Below are 20,787 nucleotides of genomic sequence, written 5' to 3'. Positions count from 1 at the left end.
TAATCCCTGGGGTTTGGTTGGTTTTTTTTGTGTGTGTGCGTTTGGCTTTTTTTTTTTTTTTTTTTTTTTGCCAGTGAGCTTAAAACATCACAGCTTTATTGCAATCCCATCTTTTTAATATCAAGGAAAGGGCACATTGGTCCAAGTGGTTCTTATTATATGCTTGGAAAATTATTACAGTAAATCCCTTCAGGGCAGTTCTTGCCTTCTGGGCCCGGGGTTGTTCTGGGGAGGGCAGACAGCCCTAGGATATATGATTTAAGAACAATCTCTTTCTACCTTAGTTATGAAAAGAAAATTATAAGAATGGCCATAACAGGACCATCTAGCCCAGTATCCTATGGTCTAACCATGGACAACAGAGATGCCATGGGAAGAATATTAATACCAGGTAACAGCCAAACAGCTGGGCCCAGAGGGTTGTGATCAGCAGCACAAAGTCCAACTGGAGGCAAATCAGTGTATACCCCAGAGGCTGACACTCGGACCAATGTTGTTTAACATGTTCATTAATGACATGGACACTCCTCAGGTAAGAAGAGGCTGAAAGCTGGGACTGTTCTGCCTGGAGAAGGGAAGACTCAGAGGGATCTTATCAATGTGTATAAATATAATGAAAGTGAAAGATGAGGGAGCCTGACTCCTCTCAGTGATGGCCAGTCACAGGACAATGGGCATAAAAGGCAATGGGCATAAATTAAAACACCTGAAACTCCCACTGAACATAAGAATCACTTTTTCACTGTGAGGATCATCAAACACTGGCACAGGTGTGCCAGAGAGGTCATGGAGTCTCCATCCTTGTAGATATTCAAAACACAAATGGACACAGTCCTGGACAACCAGCTCTAGCTGACCCTGCCTAAACAGGGAGGTTAAGCTAGATGATCTCTCTTCAACCACTCAGTGACTCTCTGTGATTCTGTGATGCCAGGAATGCCTAGGGAAGAATGTTAACATAAGGTTAGCAAATAGAGGTATTTCTCCCGAGCGCTCATCTAACACTTTGTCTTGGGAATTTCTTTCAGTCAGAAGTGGTTTTGATATTTAACAGAACAGTCATAAATTTCAGAGTTTCCTATAAAATTATTCTCTCTCTTCTTTTTTTCTTCTACCATTCAGCCAATGATTAAGCAGTTAACACTCTGGAGAAGCACTAATTTCAGCCTGTCTGCAGACTCACAAGAACTACTGAATTGTTTCAGACTAATATTTTGAATGTTATTCCTGCAATCTGTAAATGTGTTTAAGGCCTAATATCATTTACATATGTGGACAGATGAGTTCAGTGGCAAGTCAGCATTTGCATTAATATTTTGAATGAGGTACGTGCTTAACATACTATGGCACTTCTGAAAACACCTATTAGCACTTAACTGCATTTTCTGTCACATAAATTACTTTTTTGACACAAATTGCTAATATCTTAGATAATAGCATGCTAGAAAGTAGCATGGAGGAAATCGTGCTTGTTTGCTGAGGTAGTCCAGTTTAGTTGCGACCCTTACGTATTTCCTTTTTAAGTTGCATCATAAGTGGTACTTGATACTGCCTTAAATTTGTGTCAACAGCACTTAATCTACTAAATATCTTCAGGGTCTTTTATAGTAGAGCTAAACATTATCACCCTGCAAGCTTGTAACTTTTTTTCATGCAAATATTCTTATTTCAAGGAATCTAAAAAACGCCATGGGGATTAATATCGAGTAAGTTTTGAGTAGCCATATCTTGAGATATAGGTCCTCAGACAGCTGATGAGAGTTGCTCTTTGCTCTCCAGTCTTTTATTTTTTTTTAATGATGTCACCCTTTAAGTCTTCAGCCCCAAACCACAAGCTGTCAGTATGTTATTACACTGCAATAGCACTTTACCTTCCTAAATGATGGTCATACAATTTTCCAAGGCTTGAGAGTAAAAAACTTGTTTTGAAGCAATTCTCCATGTTCGCTCTTACATAGCAGCCTTAAGAGCAGATGCAGTCACCACCATTTCTACTGTTCAGGATCAGGCACAGCACAAGAAGTAACAGTTAAAGAAAGTGTAGCAATATGCAGTTGGTTCTGACGTTGTCTCATATAAAATGCTAATTATTGTTGTTCTGACTTTATTGACCTATTTTCGATGCCTCATTATTTCACAACTAATAATTTAAAATATGGCCTTCAGGTGCTTGAATATCAATAGTACTCAGTGAGATTTTGGCATCAAAGTAATTTAAAAATGGGACTTGGGCATGTTAATAAAAGCTCTTCTTTTTGTTTCTCTTCCTCAGGTATGAAGTGAATGTACTAAAACCTTCTAACCACAAAGAGTTATTATAAAAAGAAACACACTGAAGTTGTGAGGTAAACAATGGTTATATGACAATGTAAGACGCTAGTTGCATAGGCTTTCAGCACTGGATATTGAGATAGATCAATGATATGATTCATATGACAGTTCCACACTAAAATAACTTATCTTATACTAGAAGCTTTGCTACACTTTTTACTTCTCTTCTGCAAAAGAAATGAAGCTCAAATGCCAATAGTGTCCAACGGTATGCTAGTGAAATGCATATATTTCATCTAATCAGCCAGTGAATGTAAAAGTTTGGTTCTTAAATCTTGCTATGTACCATCAGATAAAGGAAATACCTAAAACGTGAGCTTCTTTTGCCCAGGTACCATTCGTCTATCTTACATGTTTTCCTGAAAATATTCAGAAGTCTCATAAAATCCTCAGACAGTTCATTTATCTGACAGCAATGAAGAAGTGCATTTCATGGCCATGGATCTAGAAAGAACAACACTATGAGAGAGAATGAAATAAACCAGCTGGAACCGGGCTTCTCAATAAATCGACGGTCTTGTTCATATCTGTCACATCCAAAAAAATATTTTGACAAAACAGAATATATTGATCCACCTGTGATTAAAAGAACCGAAAGAAAACTTCTTACAAAGAGGAAAATATCAACTCCATAAGCTGATAGATGTATCCAGTCTGACCAGTTAATCCTTACCAATAACTACGTTTCTTATGCTGCCACTGAGCATCTCAGCGATGGCAACGAATCCTTGTCCTTGTTTCCTGCCTGTCCCCTTGGCGTTAACAAAAACATTTGTCTTCTGAAATCAGTCACAAAGCTTTCCTCACTGGTGCTCTGGTGTTTTCCTCCTCTCAATTCATCTCCCATAAGTCACTTCTACACCTTGATGACAGACACATAGAGGAAATCATGGAGGGATCCTTTTTTAGCACTTAGAATCAAGGATGGTTTGCAAATTCTATTTAACATGTTGTTACTTTTACAAACATATTGCCATATTGCCATATGGAAATTCACTATGCAGCACAAAGCGTTGAAAATTATTTCAAAGGACAGCCATTCCTTGACATTCTTCAAGTAAGTTGCTTAAGGATATAAATCGTACAATTATTAAAATATCTAGAAAGCATCTTGATTTATTTGGATTCACTGGCACAAAATGTCAGCCTCTCCTTCAAATGTTTTCAAAATAACTAGTTAAAATCCTTCTGAATTACTTTCAAAAGTAGTCCTGACAACAGTTACGTTACTGGCAGTGATACTTAGTCCTCTCCAGCTGACCCGCACAGTCACACTGCTTCTGGGTACTTCTTGTCATCAGATTGTATCTGTCTATTTTGCTTATACACACATTATGAAACCTTTGGAGTGAGAATTTTTGAACATGTACACAGAATCCAAGAACAATTGTCCCTGAAAGCATTAGCAGAGAATGTAGGCTCTATATATAGCCATACTTGACAATAACAACAATAATACACTTTAAAGATTTAAGTGTCTTTGTTGAGTAGAAATCATGAAATGCTGTTGAACAGAAGAGGCAACAATAACATATATTTATAATTTGACCAAGAAACCAAGTGCATTTAAATAAAAGGTGAAGAAAGCAAAATCTCTAATTTTCTGTAGTTTCTGCAGAAAAAAAAAATCAAATAAAGCAGAGTTGTTTGTTGTTTGTTTGTGGTTTTTTTTTGGGGGAAGGGGGGTGGGCAAAGCATTCTTGACATTTCCATTGGAAGGGGGAGCATACTTGTGTGTGTCTTTCTGCTATTGTGCCTGTTTCAGAATATATACTAACTAGTGAAAGGGTTATCATGGTATTACGAAGATAAACAAAATGTTTATTTAATAGCAGATTGAAATGCACACATAAATAAACTATGGAGGTCTCACTTAGAATAGACCATATTACACAGAGCAGCTTGAAGAAATATTTCAAGATCTTAACCAAAGGGAAAAAGCAGTTCAAAAAATATCAGTCATGACTGTGTTCTTTTTTAATAACTGCCTAATTCACAGCTGGAAATCTGAAAGGTGTCTTCTTAACAAATAAATCATGAGAAAGTTTTCCTTGGGGTTGTGTGTAACATCTCATCAAAAATCAGTCTGTACTTTTTTACAGTTTAAGATTATGGCAAACATTTTTTTGACCTTGACTTTTGCTTAGGGTCCAATTCTGCAACAGTTGCTTGCACTGAATTTTGCTTCTAGAAGTAGTCTTGTTCACTAGTAGTTACAGAATTTCTCCTTACTTTTAATCAGGTACTTTTAAAAAGGATAATTATGGTCTGTAGTAATCTATGAATAGTCTGAGAAACTCACGTCTGATGCACAGAGCATACATGAAGGTATGGCAGTACAGGCTTCACTGTGTTGCTATTACCCATTTATTTGCATTTTCAGTGAAAAAGTCGTATGATAAGTCTCTACAAGTATCCCTTTTTATCTTCTGAAGCTTTATGTGTATATAATGTCTTTTTCTGCATCCTAAACACGCATCTACACAGAACTAGATTAATTCACAAACAAATTTCTTACAGCCAGTGATGAGGTATCAGAAGGTAACTACATTCAGTCCCCACTGAAATGGGTCAGCTTCCAGCCAGTGACCTGGCAGTGAAAAATCCATTCTCACTCCCCTGAGCATCCATCATCTCAGATAGCCTTTATACTCTGTAATTATTTATTTCCACTAAACTCTAGAGTACCCTATGATGCTTGGTAAGATACAGGCAATTTAACTTCTGTATTTGATATTTCATCAAAATGCAGAAAGCTTTTTCATGGTCAGAGCTTTTATTCTTCTGTGCACTGACCTTTGCAATTAGAACACAACTGAAGAAAATACAAAAGGAGAAATAGAGTCCACTGCGTGTGAAGATACTCTGGAAAATTATTTTAATCAGAACTGAAGGCAGCAGTCAGTGTTGCCAAATACTTAAAAAAGGACAAAATCTTCATAACACATTTTACAAATAGAGTTAACATAATACAATCAAGTAGTGCTCTGTTATAGCCACTGCAATTTAATTATGTAGAATCTTTTTTCGATGAGCCTACCTGACTGAAAACACCCCTTTGCATCAGAAAGAAGGCCAGAACTAAATAAAATCATTTTAATAAGTACTTTTATTTACAGAATTAGATAGTTGCACAGTCCTTGTCACCATATAGACTATGCGCTTAGTTAGTATATTTGACTGTTTAAATCAAGCAAGATGCGAAGACTTGTATACAGCAATACACAGTTTCACATTATAGCTTTTGCCTGCTGCCCCCAGTAATGAAATAAGGAGATAGCCAGAATATTTCAAGTATTTCAGTACAAAACTTATCTCCTGCCAGCTCAAATGTAATTACTTATTGAAGCATTATTGAATACTGAAAACTGAAAGTTACTTACTGAAGTAATTACCTTTCCATTGCTGCGAAAGTAGCCAGTCTTTTTCAGTCTGCATTTTACTTTCATTTTGCAAAGGATTATGAGAGAGTTATGGTAGAGACTTCATGAGATACAATCACTCAACTGCTTTTGATTCCCTGACATACTTCAGTCCTGACAGGAAAGTAAGTACAGGTGATAATCCTTGCATTTATTTTATCTGGTTTTCTTTGGGTCATAAGTTAAAAATGCCAGTGTAAAAATAATTCTAGCTCAATACATCCTTTCCTTAGAATTTTTCCATATGAATAGTGTCTTGATAATATCAAATACAAAAAAGGGAGTGATGGGCTTTATAGCAGACAAAGGGTTAAAAAAAAATCTGGATTCACTACATTTGTGGGAAGAAAGTTTCAAAACCAAGGCCCCCTGACACAGAAAGGCCTCTTCACTTATATCAAGGAAACACTAGACAAGATATTCTGCTGATCTCAAGTAGATTTTCAGCAAAAGTTCAAATGAAGGTTCAGTGGAGTGCCCCATTCCTGAACACTTATTGTGGTAGCATTAAGGGGAGAGAAAACTAAGTAAAGAGAAAAGTCAATAACTTGAGAGCAGAAAAGGCGTTATCAAAGCCAGACTTCCGTCGTGTACGCAGATTATGGTTCCTATTACAGTCATGGCATGGTAAGTACGCAGAAAAGTTGTGAGACAGCGTTAGCAGAAATGTCCTTAAAACCTGTTAAAAGGGAAAGAGGGGAGGAGAAGGGAAGAGAGAAAATACACATAAAATGACATCCAAGAAAAAGCAGGACTAAGTATGATTTTTCTTCAAAATTATTTCATTTGATACAATGCCTTGAAAATGCCAAATGTCAAATTTAAAGCAATTTTTTTCTCTTTGTTCTCTTTAACTAGACTGCTTCTGATTAACTGAAGTGCATTTTCCTGTGGGTATTAATTAATCAGTTTGTGTTGATAAAATACATGTTGAAGTATGCTTTATTCCGGTTTTTGGGCAGCATTGTGATTTCTCCAGAATATTGGAATGGGTCTGTAGGGTCTTTGACTCAACAGCCTTGAACAATGTATCTAAAGTTCCACCCATAGGTCTGAAAAATTCTATCTGTGCAAGATGTGTGCAGATGAATGCATCATCACAAGCATTTATTACTGGCTACATCTGCTTTCAAGGTACAAATAGACCTAACTACTTTGGCTAGTTGAAAAATCTACATGAAACATGCAAAAATTGTCCCGTGTAATGGTAAGTTTGAACATCTTAACTGAATGCTGCCTCTGTAGCTTGCACACTACCTTTTCTGAAAGTGAAATATTTCCTTCTTTCACTGTCATGCACTGTCTGTTGAACTGTACCCAGTCTACCTCACCAATCTACTTTCTCTTTCTTCTTTCTGTTCCCTGCGTAAGAACTTCTTGGCAGATATGTCTTTCAATTTAGTTTGAAATAAAGCAAGGGTAAGCTTTTCTGAAGTTAAAGAAACTGGTTAGGAGTTGAGCCTAGGTGGCATACAAGTTTTATTACACAGCTTCAGCTTCTAAGACACTAGCTTTATAAAGACTGTCAATATAGAATAATAACACAGTAGAATTTTATTTTAAGGGCAATTCATGCCTGAAGGCATGCTCTGTAACTTACTGTAGGTAAGCAATGATGTTGCAATTACAAACAGAAAACGACACAATATATTTCTTGTGTCTGACACATTTATATATGCTTATGATGTGAAAATGGGATATATTGATATTGATTCTTACTTAGACCCTTTTTTGATATATACTTTTATTTTACAGACATTGACCTTTATGTGATCCCATTTATATGAGGGAATTTTTCCACACATTCGGAGTGATACAATATTGGTCTGAATGAACACTTCCACAGTGTTCATTATTTGGCTAATTTACATAGTAATAACCCTATCTGATGTACCGTAACAGTACTAAAGATGGTATAAAGTACTAGAGATAGTATAGAGACTAGAGTTTAAATATGACATAGCTTTGTTATGGAGGATGATGTGTTATATTGATCTTGGATGTTCTGTGAGGCTTTTAATGATTTAGTTATTTAAAATACAGAACTTTGCAAAAACAGGAGTAAAGAAGGCAGCAAACCATATTCTCTACCTTTATAATGAAAGAGAAACAGAAGTGTTTTAAGTGCTGAATGAGTAAGAGAAAAAAAAACAGGTTGTCAAATGCTATTCAGTAACACAGAACACATGGGAGAATGAGATCAAGTAGATAAGTTTTATGTTGAACATATATATTAATCCTTTTCTTCAGAAATTTTGTTTTAGTAACATAATTTCTTTGCATATGCTAGAAAAGAAACACTATAGTTCTATAAGAAGGATTGTGATGGAAACCCAGATCAGGTAGAGTGGATAGACCAAGACATTTCTTTTACACCAAGCTTCCAAAAAGGATAGTAAATTACTTTCAAATACAGGAAAAGTAGATTTTATTAACTTTTAAAGTGGAAGATTTGACTTCTTAAATGCAAAAAAAAATCACAGTGACTAGGTAAGACAAATAAAAAGAATTCATAAATTATTTTTTCCCTGCCCACTGTGCCATTGCAGGAGAAGTTCATGTGCTGGATTCATTTCAGGTAGGTGGGTAACATTTTGAGAAGTAAAGAACTGTCCCCTAGTACTCATGAAGCCAGTTGTCTTTCCATCATCCCTGGCAGACAGCTGTGTATCAGCTCCCTGTTCCTTCCAGCCAACTGCCCTTAAAGCAGAGACTCTCATTTCCTTGCTATGACACTGTGCTTGAGCTAGACATCTAAAAGGAAAGGGGACTTCTTGTCATGCTGAGCACCTCCTGTTTGTTACTCAGGTATCGAGGCACTTGCAAGATCCAATAAGCGTTTGTTGTATTCATTTATTTAAGTTGGATTTTGATTAATAATATAGAGAAGAACACCATGTAAGCAAATGAAGAAAGGGCTTTTTCACATATGTATTCCTTCTGGATGAGGCAACTCATCTTACAGTAGGTAAGATGTCATGTGAGATGGGAATAGCTAGTCACAAGAGTCCTCTCTTCCATTGGTTGAAATAACATTCCCAAATATATTGAACTCCAGAACCTGGATACATGTACACAAAGCTTAATCAGAAATTAATCCTAACATTAGTAAAATGAGATAAAACCATCAGTAAAGACCAGGAATCTTCATCTTGATGAAGTCTAAGGGCTCCAAGCCCACCATAAAAGAGGGTGTAATACTTTACACACACAGGATACTAAACCTTTCTGAGCGCTACAGCATATAGACAAGCACTGGGTTCTCAGTTCTTTATTTTTGAAAACCCTAAACTTATCTGTAAGTCTAGATTAATTGCATCAGCAGGACTAAGTATAGTGTTCCATACTATGGAATAAAACATTGAGCCTTAGTGATAATGGAAAACAGCTTCCTTTCTAACTATCAGCTTTTCAAAATTCTGGAGTCATCTGGGCTTTTAACTATTTGGATTTGCAAATCCTAAACAAAACCATAAGCTAAGATTAATTAAAGCTGGAGGAGTAAGTTATATCTCTTAAAGAAACATCAGGCTTATGACATAGTTACATGCCAGCTCAATTAAAATCTCTTTGAGCCCTTCAGTACACAGAAGTCAATGGGGTTCTAGACTTATATGCTATACATATTTTAATGCTATAGATTTTTAAACTGTAAGTCTAAACCTAATCTTTACAAAAGGATCAATGACCACAATAAAATATATGACTTAGTCCCAGTAGAGACCTATGCTTTTCCTTCTCCTTTATGACCTGAAGAATTTTAAGACATTCAGAGTATTAAATTCCAACATTAATCATCTTAGACTAAATTAAAATTGAGCTACCAGTCCATGAACGCTAGGCAAATCCATGGCTTATGCAGACACCAACCTTATTCCTGATGTTTACGAGTACCAGTCCTAGGGCTCTCTCCCTTTCTCTACAGTTCTTCAAACCCTAATTCTAGCTTCAAGACCAGTTTTAGAACCAGAAGGGCCAGTGCCTTATTATAAACAGAATACAGTACTTTAACACCAGCCTTTCTTTTACTTCACTCAGCCCTACATACTAATGATGTCACCTGAGCTCTTAAAACTTTAATTTTGCGAACTCACACCAGCTCCAGGGTTAATGGACCTGGACAACTAAAATTCCAACTACTCAAAACCAAGGAAGTTTAGTTCCCACTTTATCACCATCTCTTAGCACTATGATACATTAAGATCATCTGGACTCCAACTTTTTTAGTTTTGAAAGCCCTAAGCTTCAAACTGATAAATTTACAGGTGAAAAACCAGCTCAAGAAAACAGGAGGTTTAAGACCCAGTGGCGAGAAGATTTATTTCACCTCTTTTTGTCCTACAGAGTGCCAAAGTCATGTTGGCTCTGGACCAGTGAGCCTGGAAAACCTGTACCTAACTCCAGTGTTAAACCTGTGCTTCACAAAACCAAAACACCAGCCTACACAGCTTAAAAATAATAATAATAAAAAAGGTTTAATCACCATTTTAGCCTAGCCCTTTTCTGATTTTTTGAACACTTCACCTGTCCTTTAATTATTTGAATCTAAAATCAAGAGTTCCTTATGTTACAGGCATGAGATTGTAAACTGAAGCCTTTCTGCCTTGAGGTCTGTGGATTTGAACTCAATAGCGCAGCCCAAGCATCACTCAGTAGGGAGATAACAACACCTAACGGAGGAGCAGACTTATCATACCTTACTGAGCCAGACAAGACAAAAATCCCTGCAGATCTCCATAACACTATCATTCCACCCTAGGGAATATTGAAGATAAGTGGGATGTTTCACTTTTGTTTGGGATGTACTAGCACAAACCATTACCCTAATTTCAATCCAAACCGTTAATCAAAATACCAGTACTGTCCGTAACGGTGCAGCTGGTTCTTTTCCAGTTTGGCATAGAGTAGGACAAATGCCATGAAAGCAAACTTACCTTATGTGATTTTTAAATTATTTTTATGCAGACTTATAGTAATCTATTTGACTAGCCCTCAGCCTGAGATAGACCGACGAAGAAAAGTGCGAGATGGAAAATGTCTTGTTTCTGAAGTAAAGATAAAATGCTTCTCAAAAGCTGACATACACAGAGGTAATCTGTAAGATCAAAATGTTGTAAATATGGGGCTGCCTAGTTCACTCCTGTTTAGAGAATGCAGTTCTCATCCCTGCTGCTTGAAAAAAAAACCCAACGAAAAACCAAAACATTACTCTTTTCCAGATCAGCTGGCTCTGCCAGTTTAAAGACTCAGAAAATAACTACTCAAATATTTGGGTGTCCTCCTCCCATTAGAACCTGAAGAGCTAGTTGTACCTAGGAATATGAAATAATCCTTTAAGTATTTTTTCTCTCTGTGAAATTGCCCCAGGTTTTCTTTAATATTGCATATGTGCGTGTTTAATGCATATCCACAAATAGCTGTAGCTCGTAGGTGTAGTGATTGAGTCGCCTCAGTAAACTCCTCTTCAGGTTCACAGGGCACACAATTAATTGTCAAGTAGCTGAGATTGTTTAGCATTATACCAATGCCGATATATTACTATTATTTTGACACTGCTGCCTTGAAAATCTTGAAAAGCACTGTGAAAGGGTACCTAATCAAATAGTCAGTGATATTTTACACAGTAAGAGTTCTTTAGGGTAAAAGAAAGTCAATAAAAATAATTAAACTATGAAAAGTTAAATATTCTTGCTCAAATTCTGTCAGGTGAAGAGATGCATGCAAAGGCGATCCTAAAGATTTTCAGGGGTTTTCCAAGAGTTTGTTTTAGGTAGAAAAATGCCAGCACTTTCAAATGTGTATGCCATACACACTATACCCTCTTTTCCTCTCTATGTAGGGGAGAAAAAAGTGGATAGTTGTGGTTCAGCCCAGTTTGCAGAGAGCAGGCAAGAACAGCCAGAAAGGCTGAAATGGTTTTTATTTGCAGATCTGCATTTACAAGAGAGGAAACAAAATGGGGTTGTAAAGGAGCATACATCCTTTACTGCAGGCCAGGGAGAGGATAATTACCAAGTTTTGGGAGTTGTTCTGTTTTGTTTTGCTTTCCAAAGGCTACAGCTAATTGAAATGCTGCAGAGTTCTTCCTAAGTGCTGTCATAAGACATTGGGGCCAGATGAGGAAAAGAAGAATGGCCAGAGCAGAGCTTCTAATCAGCCTCCTTTTCTCTGTGTAAACGTGATTTAGATAGGGTACAGGTTTTGTGCTAGCTTTTTGTACTGTAGAGAATTTTATTCTTACTGTAAATCCAATGTCAGATCAGTTCATATTTAACTGATGGAGAACTTGCTTGAAACTGCGCCTGACCCTGGTACTGAGAAGATGTATTTGCCCTCTGCCACGGAGGCTCAATGTTTATGAGCCCTTGATTGCCTCTGAGTCACAGGCTGCTATTGTGTTCAGAAGTGCTTTTTTTGAAGCTGCACTTGGTGTAGCAATTGCAACTGTTTCACCCTCATAGAGACCAAGCCATAATTATCTTCACCTTTGCCATCTCTGAGCCGGTGCAATTCAAAGTGCTGATTTCGATCTTTAAAGCTTTATGCAGCTCAAGTCCCTACAATTTGAAATTCTCTTTTCCAAGATGGGACCTGAGAGATCAGTCCAAAGTACTTGAGATATCATTCCCCATGTGCCTACCTGGCACTGGTAGCAGGAAAATTGCTCTGGAGGACACTTGACTTCAGTATTTACCTCTGATCTATTGACTTACCCAGTCAATCTATCAGCTCCTGTTAAACATATAGCAAACAAGAGCTGAGATCCATGAGGCTAGGTTTTGAGGTAGAGTAGTGACAAGTGTGTTAGTGCCATAACGCTTTACAGGGAGATGATGATGAAGAGGATTATGTGGGAATATAATTTCTGATTGTCTTACTATTTTATGACAAGAGTTCTCTAACACAATTGCTTGCTGGCAGTCTGATACTGGATTTCTGTTTTAGTTTTGGGGAAATAATTCATTCCAAAGTTGAAGTATCCACGCTTCTCTTAAAAGAAAACAATCTAATCCAGAGAACTATTTTTTTTTTATTGATAACTGAGCTAAAACTTGTTTCAGCTTAGCCAGTTTCATAAGAACAAGGATATGTTAATAGACGACAGGGAGCACTGAACATATTTTGCTACAAATAAGTTTTTCAGAGCAGTGCATGGTGCCCTAGGCACAGAAGTGTGATTTCAAGTATTCTCTTTTGTACCTTTCCTACAGGTTAGTGAAATGTAACAGAATATATTATTTTTTTTTAGGCTGACATATAAAAAAGATAGCCTGGGAAGATTAATCTTTAAATGTGACAGTCAACAGTGATTATAACAGCTTTATTGACACTATTTCCAAGAAAAAAAATCAAAGGGCAGAGAAAACATGAAATAAAAATAGAATATTCAGTAACTATCAGAATGACTTTGTCAATAGTATTCATGGTGTTAGGAACCTGTTTTAAAAGGTAAAACTATATATATATATCAAGAAGACTTATGAATACACTTGCCTGGACATCTTGGCTCCAACACTTTATCTGAAGTGCTAAGCACCATTACCCACCACTGCAGAGTGACAGCATATCCCTTTATTCTTCATCTAATAGTACTTACTGTCAGCATAGCATGTGTACAGCAGGAAATCCAAATCAGAAGCTCCTATATTTTGGTTATCTGTACTACCTACTTTTGAGAGTTGCTCCTGTCCCATTTATAGGACATTAGTGCAATTAACCACCGCTGAACTTCTCCAGGCATTGAGAATTAAAGTTTAGACAAAAGTTTAAACGATCTGCTGCTCTGGCCTTTCATTACTTAACTCAGAAATCAACCACAACATGGCCATGAATCTGAAAGGTAGCAAATTCTGTACTCCAGAATAAAGAAACATTTGCAACTGTACTGAGTAGAAGTGTGGTTTACATTTGTTTCTAGCCCTTAACTATAATTTCTTTAATGTGTGCCCGTTTTAGCTCTTTTCTGGAATGCTGTTTTCAATGCAGTTTACTTTATGAAGATCACTTTGAAGCAGTTTTCACAGAAGGAAAGATCATTTGGCCCAGTGGCAGTTGGATAAGGACTCAGAATAATTCCATTTAGGGTCTTCAAAAGGTAACTCTGAGACGCTAAGTAAATCAATCAGCTGTGTCTGTTGCGGAAATTTACAAGGCCAGAGAATTTTGACATTAAACTTTCCAGACAGGTTCATTCAAAGTGATCATTCCCAGGCTGAATTGGCTTGTATGCACTATTTGGAAATGTACTTAGTATTTATGTACTGCAGTTTGTATCTGCTCTTCCTAACACAGAATGTACTGCATGCTCACTTGGCTGATAGATTTTAGTGGTGTATCTTATAGGAAATAATGATCCAATGTCTTCAGAAGTCAATTTGTCTTTTGGAGGAAGGCCACGACTTTAAGGTCCTTAGGGATAAACGGTGTCATAAAATAATATTTTACCTTCTGAGAATCTTTATAAATTTAGTGTTACACTATCTCTCTCAGGTAAATAACTTTTGGAGTACTTTATGTAATTTTCACAAAATTTTGTAAACCCCACCATCCAGGAACTACTCAGGCCCCTGCTCCCTGCTTTCAGCTGATCCCTGCCACTTAGCAGTGCCACCTCTGCTGGGCATTGTCAAGGAAGAGTAATTGTTCGGGGGTTGCTTTGAATGAGAGAGAACCACCATATGCCTTGCTTGGTTATGCTTTATTATTTTTGAGAAGGGCTTGCTATTTTGCCTTTTTTTTTTTTCTTTTGGAAGGGGGCGAGTGGGGGGTGACACCATTTGCTGTGCCTTGAAAACTAGAGCTTCTCTGAATAAAAGGGGAAGGAAAAAGAAAGGAAAAGAATAATAATAAGAAGAAAAAGAAATAGAAGGAAAAAAGGGAGAGGGAGGGAGAGAGGAGGAAGAGAAGGCAAAGAGAAGGGAGACGGAGGGGAAGATAAGGGAAAGAGAAGGGAGAGGGAAGGGAAGAGAAGGGAAAGAGAAGGGAAAGAGAAGGGAAAGAGAAGGGAAAGAGAAGGGAAAGAGAAGGGAAAGAGAAGGGAAAGAGAAGGGAAAGAGAAGGGAAAGAGAGGGGAAAGAGAAGGGAAAGAGAGGGGAAAGACACAGAGAAGAGAGAGAGAAGAGAGAGAGAAGAGAAAGAGAAGAGAAAGAGAAGAGAAAGAGAAGAGAAAGAGAAGAGAAAGAGAAGGCGCTCAGCCCCCTTGGAGTCACCCGGTTATCTGAACGGCGGTGCCCCGCCGAGGAGGAGCCGTGCGCCGGGGTAAGCGGCGTCCCGCCGAGCCGAGCCGAGCCGAGCCGAGCGGCGCTGCGGCGGAGCCAGCGGGGCCCCAGGCGGCGGCGGAGGCGGCGAGTGGCCGCGGAAGGGGTCCGGGGGCGCGGGGGGGCGCGGGGCGGCACCTGCGGGCGGGCGGCCCCGGCCCAGGTGTGCGGCAGCGGCCCCGCGCGGAGCCGCGGCGGCGCGGAGGGGTGCGCGCTGCCGCCGCCGCCGCCGCGCTCCGCTGCAGCGGTGAGGAGAGGGAGGGGGTGGTGCTGCCTGGAGCAGGGTCCGAGGGGGACGGACGGAGTGCGAAAGAAGGTAGAGGGAGAGGGAGGGAGGGAGGGAAGGAGGGAGGGAGGGAGGCGGGGGAAAGAAGGAGGGAGGGAGGGAATCAGCGATCCGGCGCAGCTTCCCCACTCTCACTCTCCCCGCTGCTGCAACTCATCAACTCTGCTCGTTCTTTGCCTGGACATGTCTTGAAAAGTTGGATCAGTCCCTCCTTTTCGTCTTCTTCTTTTTTTTTCTTTCTTTTTTTTTTCTTCTTCTTTTTAATATTTTTTTTTGCTTCTCCCCCCCTTTTTGTCTATTTTTCCTTCCCACCCTCGTCCAAGTTTAGAGCGGCGGATGGGTCGGAGCCGACATGCCGCGCTGTGGCGATGGGGACGGGCGCCGCGCTTGCTGCGCGCCGGGGCCGCGCTGAGCGCCGGGGCCGCGGCGGAGTTCACGCTCTAGAGGTGCGTGGGCAGCGGGGCACTGCTCGCTTCTTCTCAAAAGGAAAAAAAAAAAAGGGGGGGAGGAAGCGTGTGGACATGAACTGAGCTGGAGCGGACTTTGGGAGAAGAGCGCCGGGTCCAGCTGGTCTGGTGAGTTCTTTGTTTAGTTAGTTTATTATCGGCGGGGGTGCTCAGAAAGATGATTCCCGGGAGAGTTTTGGTGCTCTGGTTTGTCGCGGTATTGGAAATACTCGGGTCGTCGCTTCAAGGCGTAGTTTGTAACTGTGTAGTACATGTATGTTTCTCTGTATATCAATAGCTCTATCTATATATACGCACACCGACTTTATCCAAAGCAATGCGTACGCGGGGCTGCGGGCACCCCCGGCCATACCGCCACCTTCACGGAGGGAGCGGCACGCAGGTTTCTCGGCCCAGCCCCCTGCAGCCGGAGCCGGGCTCGGCGGCGCGGGCTACCGGCTCGGCTCGGCTCCGCTCCATGCCCGGCCGGGGTGGCCGGCCCCCGGCGCCCTGCTCGCCCGCCGCCCGTGCGCTGTGGCGCGGCGCCCCCTGCCCGCCCGCCGCGGAACTGCGGCCCCGCCGCCCACGGGGGGCGGCCGGTGCCCGGGCCGGGGGCTGCCGGACGGCCCCGGGAGGGGGCGCGGTCGCTGCCAGGGCGCTGGGCGGCGGAGCCCCCCGGCGGCGGGCGGGGGAGCCGGAAAGCGGCCGCTTTCTGAAGGGGTCGGTTTCTTCTGATCCCCAGCCGCGGGCGGGCGAGGCTTTGCTTACAGAAGGGCCCCCTGCGCAGCTGGCTTTATTTATTTATGTGGCTAATAAAAGACATGGCGGGGCTAACGCGCGGTAAATGCGCCCCCGCCGGCCTCTGCCGCCCGCAGCCCAGCTTCGCCGTGAGCCCGCTGGGTCGGGATTCCCCAGGCAAACGTTTGATCCTTATTAAGCGTGATCACTTATTACCGAGCGGGGAATCCTCCGAGGAACATTAAAGGTTGGGCTGCCTCACAGACATCCCTTCAGCACGACCCCTGCAGGGCGCTTCCCCGCAGGAGGCAGCCCGTACCTCCTCCCCGGGCCGAGGGTCGCCGTCGCCCCGCACACGCTGTCCCCGCCGCTGCTTTTCCCGGCGCCGGCGCTACTCCTTAAAACGGTAGCGGGGAGCCGCGGTAGCCGTCAGCCGGTTTTGGCCTCTCCTAGGAGAGCGCCCTCCGCACGGCGTTAAGCTGGGCTCGCCCAGCCCAGCCCAGCCCGGCGCCCGAGGCGGGGAGGCGTGAGGCCAAGCCCGCCGGCGCGGCCCGGGGGCGGCAGCCCGGCCGCCCGCGCCCCCTCCCGCTCGCCGCACGGGGAGGAAGGAGCAGCCGCCGAGGCGCTGCGGTCGCCGCAGAGCGGTCCTCGCTGCCACCGGCGCGGGCGGGGACCGCGGGGCTTGTCCCGAGTCCCCGCTGCTCCTCGGACGGCAGAGCCCCGCCAGCGAGGACCGCCCGTTCCCGTGGGGTCTGACGGTCTCCCTCGCCACCCCCGTAAGATACGCCCCGGCAGGAGCTTTCTGAAGTTTCTGAGTAGCCTCTCCAAGGGAGGACTTCGCACCACGCGAAGCCGCCCGCGTCCCCGGATCGGCACGCCTCTCCCGGCTGGGCTGCGGCGGAGGCTGGCCGGTCCCCGCGCCCCGGCCCCGCTGGCGTCCCCGTGAGCGCCGGGCCGGCGGGAGGAACCGCTCGTGCTGTGGTTCACCCCCCCCCCCCTCCTCGCGTCTCGTCCTCCCCCGGCGGGGCCGGGCCCTGGGCAGGGCGGGGAGGAGGAGGGGTGGCTGCGGCCGCCGCTCCCGCGGCCGCGGAGCGCCGCAGAAACGAGTTCCGGAGGAGCGGCCGCCGGTTCCGCGGAGGAATACGGCGGCGGGGGACGCCGTGGGGCAGTGGGGGGAGCAGGGCAGGGGAAGGGGGGGGAGCGGCGCGGCGGGCACCATGTGGGGCTGGCCCCTGCCCCGCGCCCCCGCCCCGCGGGCAGCGAGCCGCGGAGAGGTAAGGCGCGGCGGGGCCGGGCGACTTGGGAGAAGTTTTGCTGGTGGGGGTGGGCGGGCGAGGGGGCGGCCGGTCGGTCGGTGAGGGCCCCCTCGGGAGGTCGCGGCGCTGAGGCGAGGCCGGGAGCGCGGCGGGCCGGCCGGAGGCGCTGGGCGAGTGGCCGCTCCGTGCCGCGGGGGCCCGCGGAAAGGGGCGGCGGAGCGGCGCGGCGCCGGCCCCCTCCCCCCGTCCCGCGGGGCGGCCGCCGGGCGTCGCGGGCCCTGGCGCCCCGCTGTCCCCCCCGTCCCCTCCCCCCCCCGCCCTCCGGCGGGGCCGGAGCCGCGGCCGCGCTCCCCTAGAGCCGGCAGCGCTTTAGCCGGCAGGTTGCTCCTAAGTTAGGTGGAGGAAGAGGGTTGTCGGTGATACTTCCCGCCGGAGGCAAGGTGTCTTCGGATGCGTCTGATGGGCCGTTGCAAACTTAGTTCCCTGGTAAGCCGGCAGGGGCGATTCGCGGCGAGTAAGTACCTCGGGGCGACTTTCTTCCTTTGTCTGCACCTCGGCACCGCGTCCCTCCGTGCGGTGCTCGCCGGGTTCCTCCGAAACGGAGAGGGCAGGGCCCGCAGGGACGCGGCGTTTGGCGGCGGCTGCCTCGGACGTCCCGGCCCAAGGCAGCAGCCGGCGTCGGCTGCTTTTTTTCTGCCTCGTTACGGCAGTCGAAACAAAACAAAGCTTTGTTTGAGAGGTGCGCTTTTTAATGTCTTGGCGTCGGTAAGTGGCGGTGTGTCTTACCGCTGGGAATGTGCCCCCCTTCTAAACTTTTTTTGGAAGAGCATTAATAAATTTTAAAAATGCTGCCTTCTAACAGCAGTTACCTGTTTAAACCTGCGATTTAAACTACTTGCATGCGAGCTGTTCCTAGGCAGTTGCATGGGAAATATTACCTGAATTCTTTCACCACCTCTGCTGTCCTTCTGCAAAAGAAAAGAATGCTGTGTATTTCCTATTTACCCGTCTAACCATGTGGAAATATTCAGCTATTTAGTGAGTAAAATACCTTACTTTGACGCTGAAAACTATTCCATTTTAAAGTTTTCATTTTATTCTCTGTGAAATCCTAAAATCTCACTTTTAGGAGACTGGAAGGAGAGCTTTAGTAGTCGTCCCAGTAGTTGGATAGTCTCCTGTTTTTTATAACTTAGCATGACAAAGAACTTTATATGGCTAAGTTATCACTGCCATCAGTGCAAGTAAGCAAATATAAAATCCCTTTATAACCCCAAAGATATTTTTTTTAAAAGTTTAAAAGTGAGTTCAAGCTCAGTAAAACTATTTTTGTCATCACAAACTTGAAGGTGCCATCTTAAATTTCGACCGAACTCTTTCATTCACAGAGATTAGAGGTCTCTTTTCCTTGCTCAACTCCTGAGTTCAGTATTAGATATGCTAGTAACTGCCATACAGGTAAATAGTAAAAATTCTCGGTGCGAAACTTTGTTTCACAGCGGATTAGGAATCTTTGTATGCTGTTTGAATACAGCTGCTGTGTTTTCTGTTTAGTGGCAAAGATCTCGAAAGCATAAGTCGGAGTATCTCATAAGATTACCTCATCATGTGGAGAACACAAGCATAAAACTTACTGGAGTTCAGTCACAAGCTAAAACTGTTATGTTAATCTCTGTGACAATGTACATTTTTCAGATAACTTGGCAGCTTTTCCAAAGTGACATTACCATATGCTTTCATTGTGTGTTTTAATTCTCTGGATACCAAAAGAGCCAGACACCTTCCCTCCCAGAAGAGCAAAAGACACCGTTAAGTGTTTTGTTTGGAAACTTAAGTGTGTTGGAACAGATGAACCTGGTTTTTGGTGTGGTGTCGCCCCCCCCCCCCCAATCAAACTACATAAATGACTGCTTTTAAACAATTGAAAGAACAGATGCAACTACAGTTAGTACAGCCCACAAAGCCACACAATCTCTTATAGACTCCTACAATAGGAACCCTCTCGTGACAGTTTAGTTACTGCAGTAATAACTTTTCACAGTGCATTTGTGTCAGACAGCATCAGTTGCACATGCTGATTAAAACTGGCCTTTAAAGTAAATAGGTGATGTTTTGACAGAGAGGAACATTTTAGTGTTAATAACATTACAAATCAAAGAAGTGGGTGCACATGTGGGGCCGAGCCCCCCTACATTTGTTAAAAGTTAAAGATTTCAGTAGACAAGCATTGTAGAAACAGCACTAAAGAATCTCTTTTAGGCACTAGAATGCTCTCTGATGTTTCCCTTGAGCAGTGCAACAGGCCATGCTCAGAGAGTCTCCTTCTGCTAATGTAAATGAGGTAACTTAGTCTTACAGTGGGTCCTTCTGGACTGAACTGACAGATCTTGCCTGTAGAAAAGGGATAGCAGTGTGGCTGAGACTCATCGCGACTTGGGCTACGTGGCCTGATTTAGGTTCTTTTTCTACCTGCGACTGATTGCTGGGGGAGTAGATCTCTCAGTTTATGCTCCCCATTGATACATTATGTAGAAGAAAAGCTTGTTTTGCCTGTTTTTTTTTTATACACTTGCTTGGCATAGAGGTTGCCATTTATTAAATTCTGTATTTTATGCTTAAAACTTCTAAATCTCAAACTATAAACTTTGAAGTCTAGACACTGTAAGCACGCTGCTAAGAGTCTTCTATATGACTGCCATCATGTCCAAATCATCTTCATTTGTAAGTTATCTACTTGAGGTCTGCTAGCCCCAAAATTTTGCTTGTTCTTGTACCTTTAATATGAATATAGTTCGTATTTCTAAGTTGTGTTATTTTTTCCCTATATACAAATTGTGTTAATGGTGTTGATGTGTTAGTATTTTTGTTACCATTGTAACTAAGTAGTAAAACTATCTTATGTATCCCAGCGCTGACTATGCATATAAAAATGACCTGGATATGCATATAAATAAAAATTATCTGAATAAGAGTTTCCAAATAGGAAATTAAAGTTTGTTTGAAAGTAGCTTTTCAGAATAAATATGGTGTGCGTTTCTAATAAATGTAGGG

At 42.9% G+C, this 20,787-nt stretch overlaps 1 protein-coding gene across 5 annotated transcripts in view; it reads left to right on the top strand.

The window, feature by feature from the left end:
• The first annotated feature begins 15,788 nt into the window (after positions 1 to 15,788).
• Positions 15,789 to 20,787, top strand: part of FAT1 (FAT atypical cadherin 1) — a 112,324-nt gene continuing 107,325 nt past the window's right edge. For 3 of the 5 annotated variants that reach the window (XM_075091333.1, XM_075091331.1, XM_075091329.1), the window contains exon 1: positions 17,654 to 17,754. In XM_075091333.1, coding sequence (XP_074947434.1) covers positions 17,698 to 17,754 — 57 coding nt within the window. In that variant the 5' untranslated portion in view covers positions 17,654 to 17,697. Of the gene's footprint in view, positions 15,872 to 17,653; positions 17,755 to 18,128; positions 18,223 to 20,787 lie in introns of those variants that run through there. The other 2 variants (XM_075091332.1, XM_075091330.1) reach the window with 2 other exon arrangements.

Source organism: Phalacrocorax aristotelis, chromosome 4 (genome assembly GCF_949628215.1).
Source record: "Phalacrocorax aristotelis chromosome 4, bGulAri2.1, whole genome shotgun sequence".
NCBI classification, from domain to species: domain Eukaryota; kingdom Metazoa; phylum Chordata; class Aves; order Suliformes; family Phalacrocoracidae; genus Phalacrocorax; species Phalacrocorax aristotelis.
The sequence above is the reverse complement of the archived record's forward strand: the minus strand, read 5'-3'. Positions and strand labels throughout refer to the sequence as shown.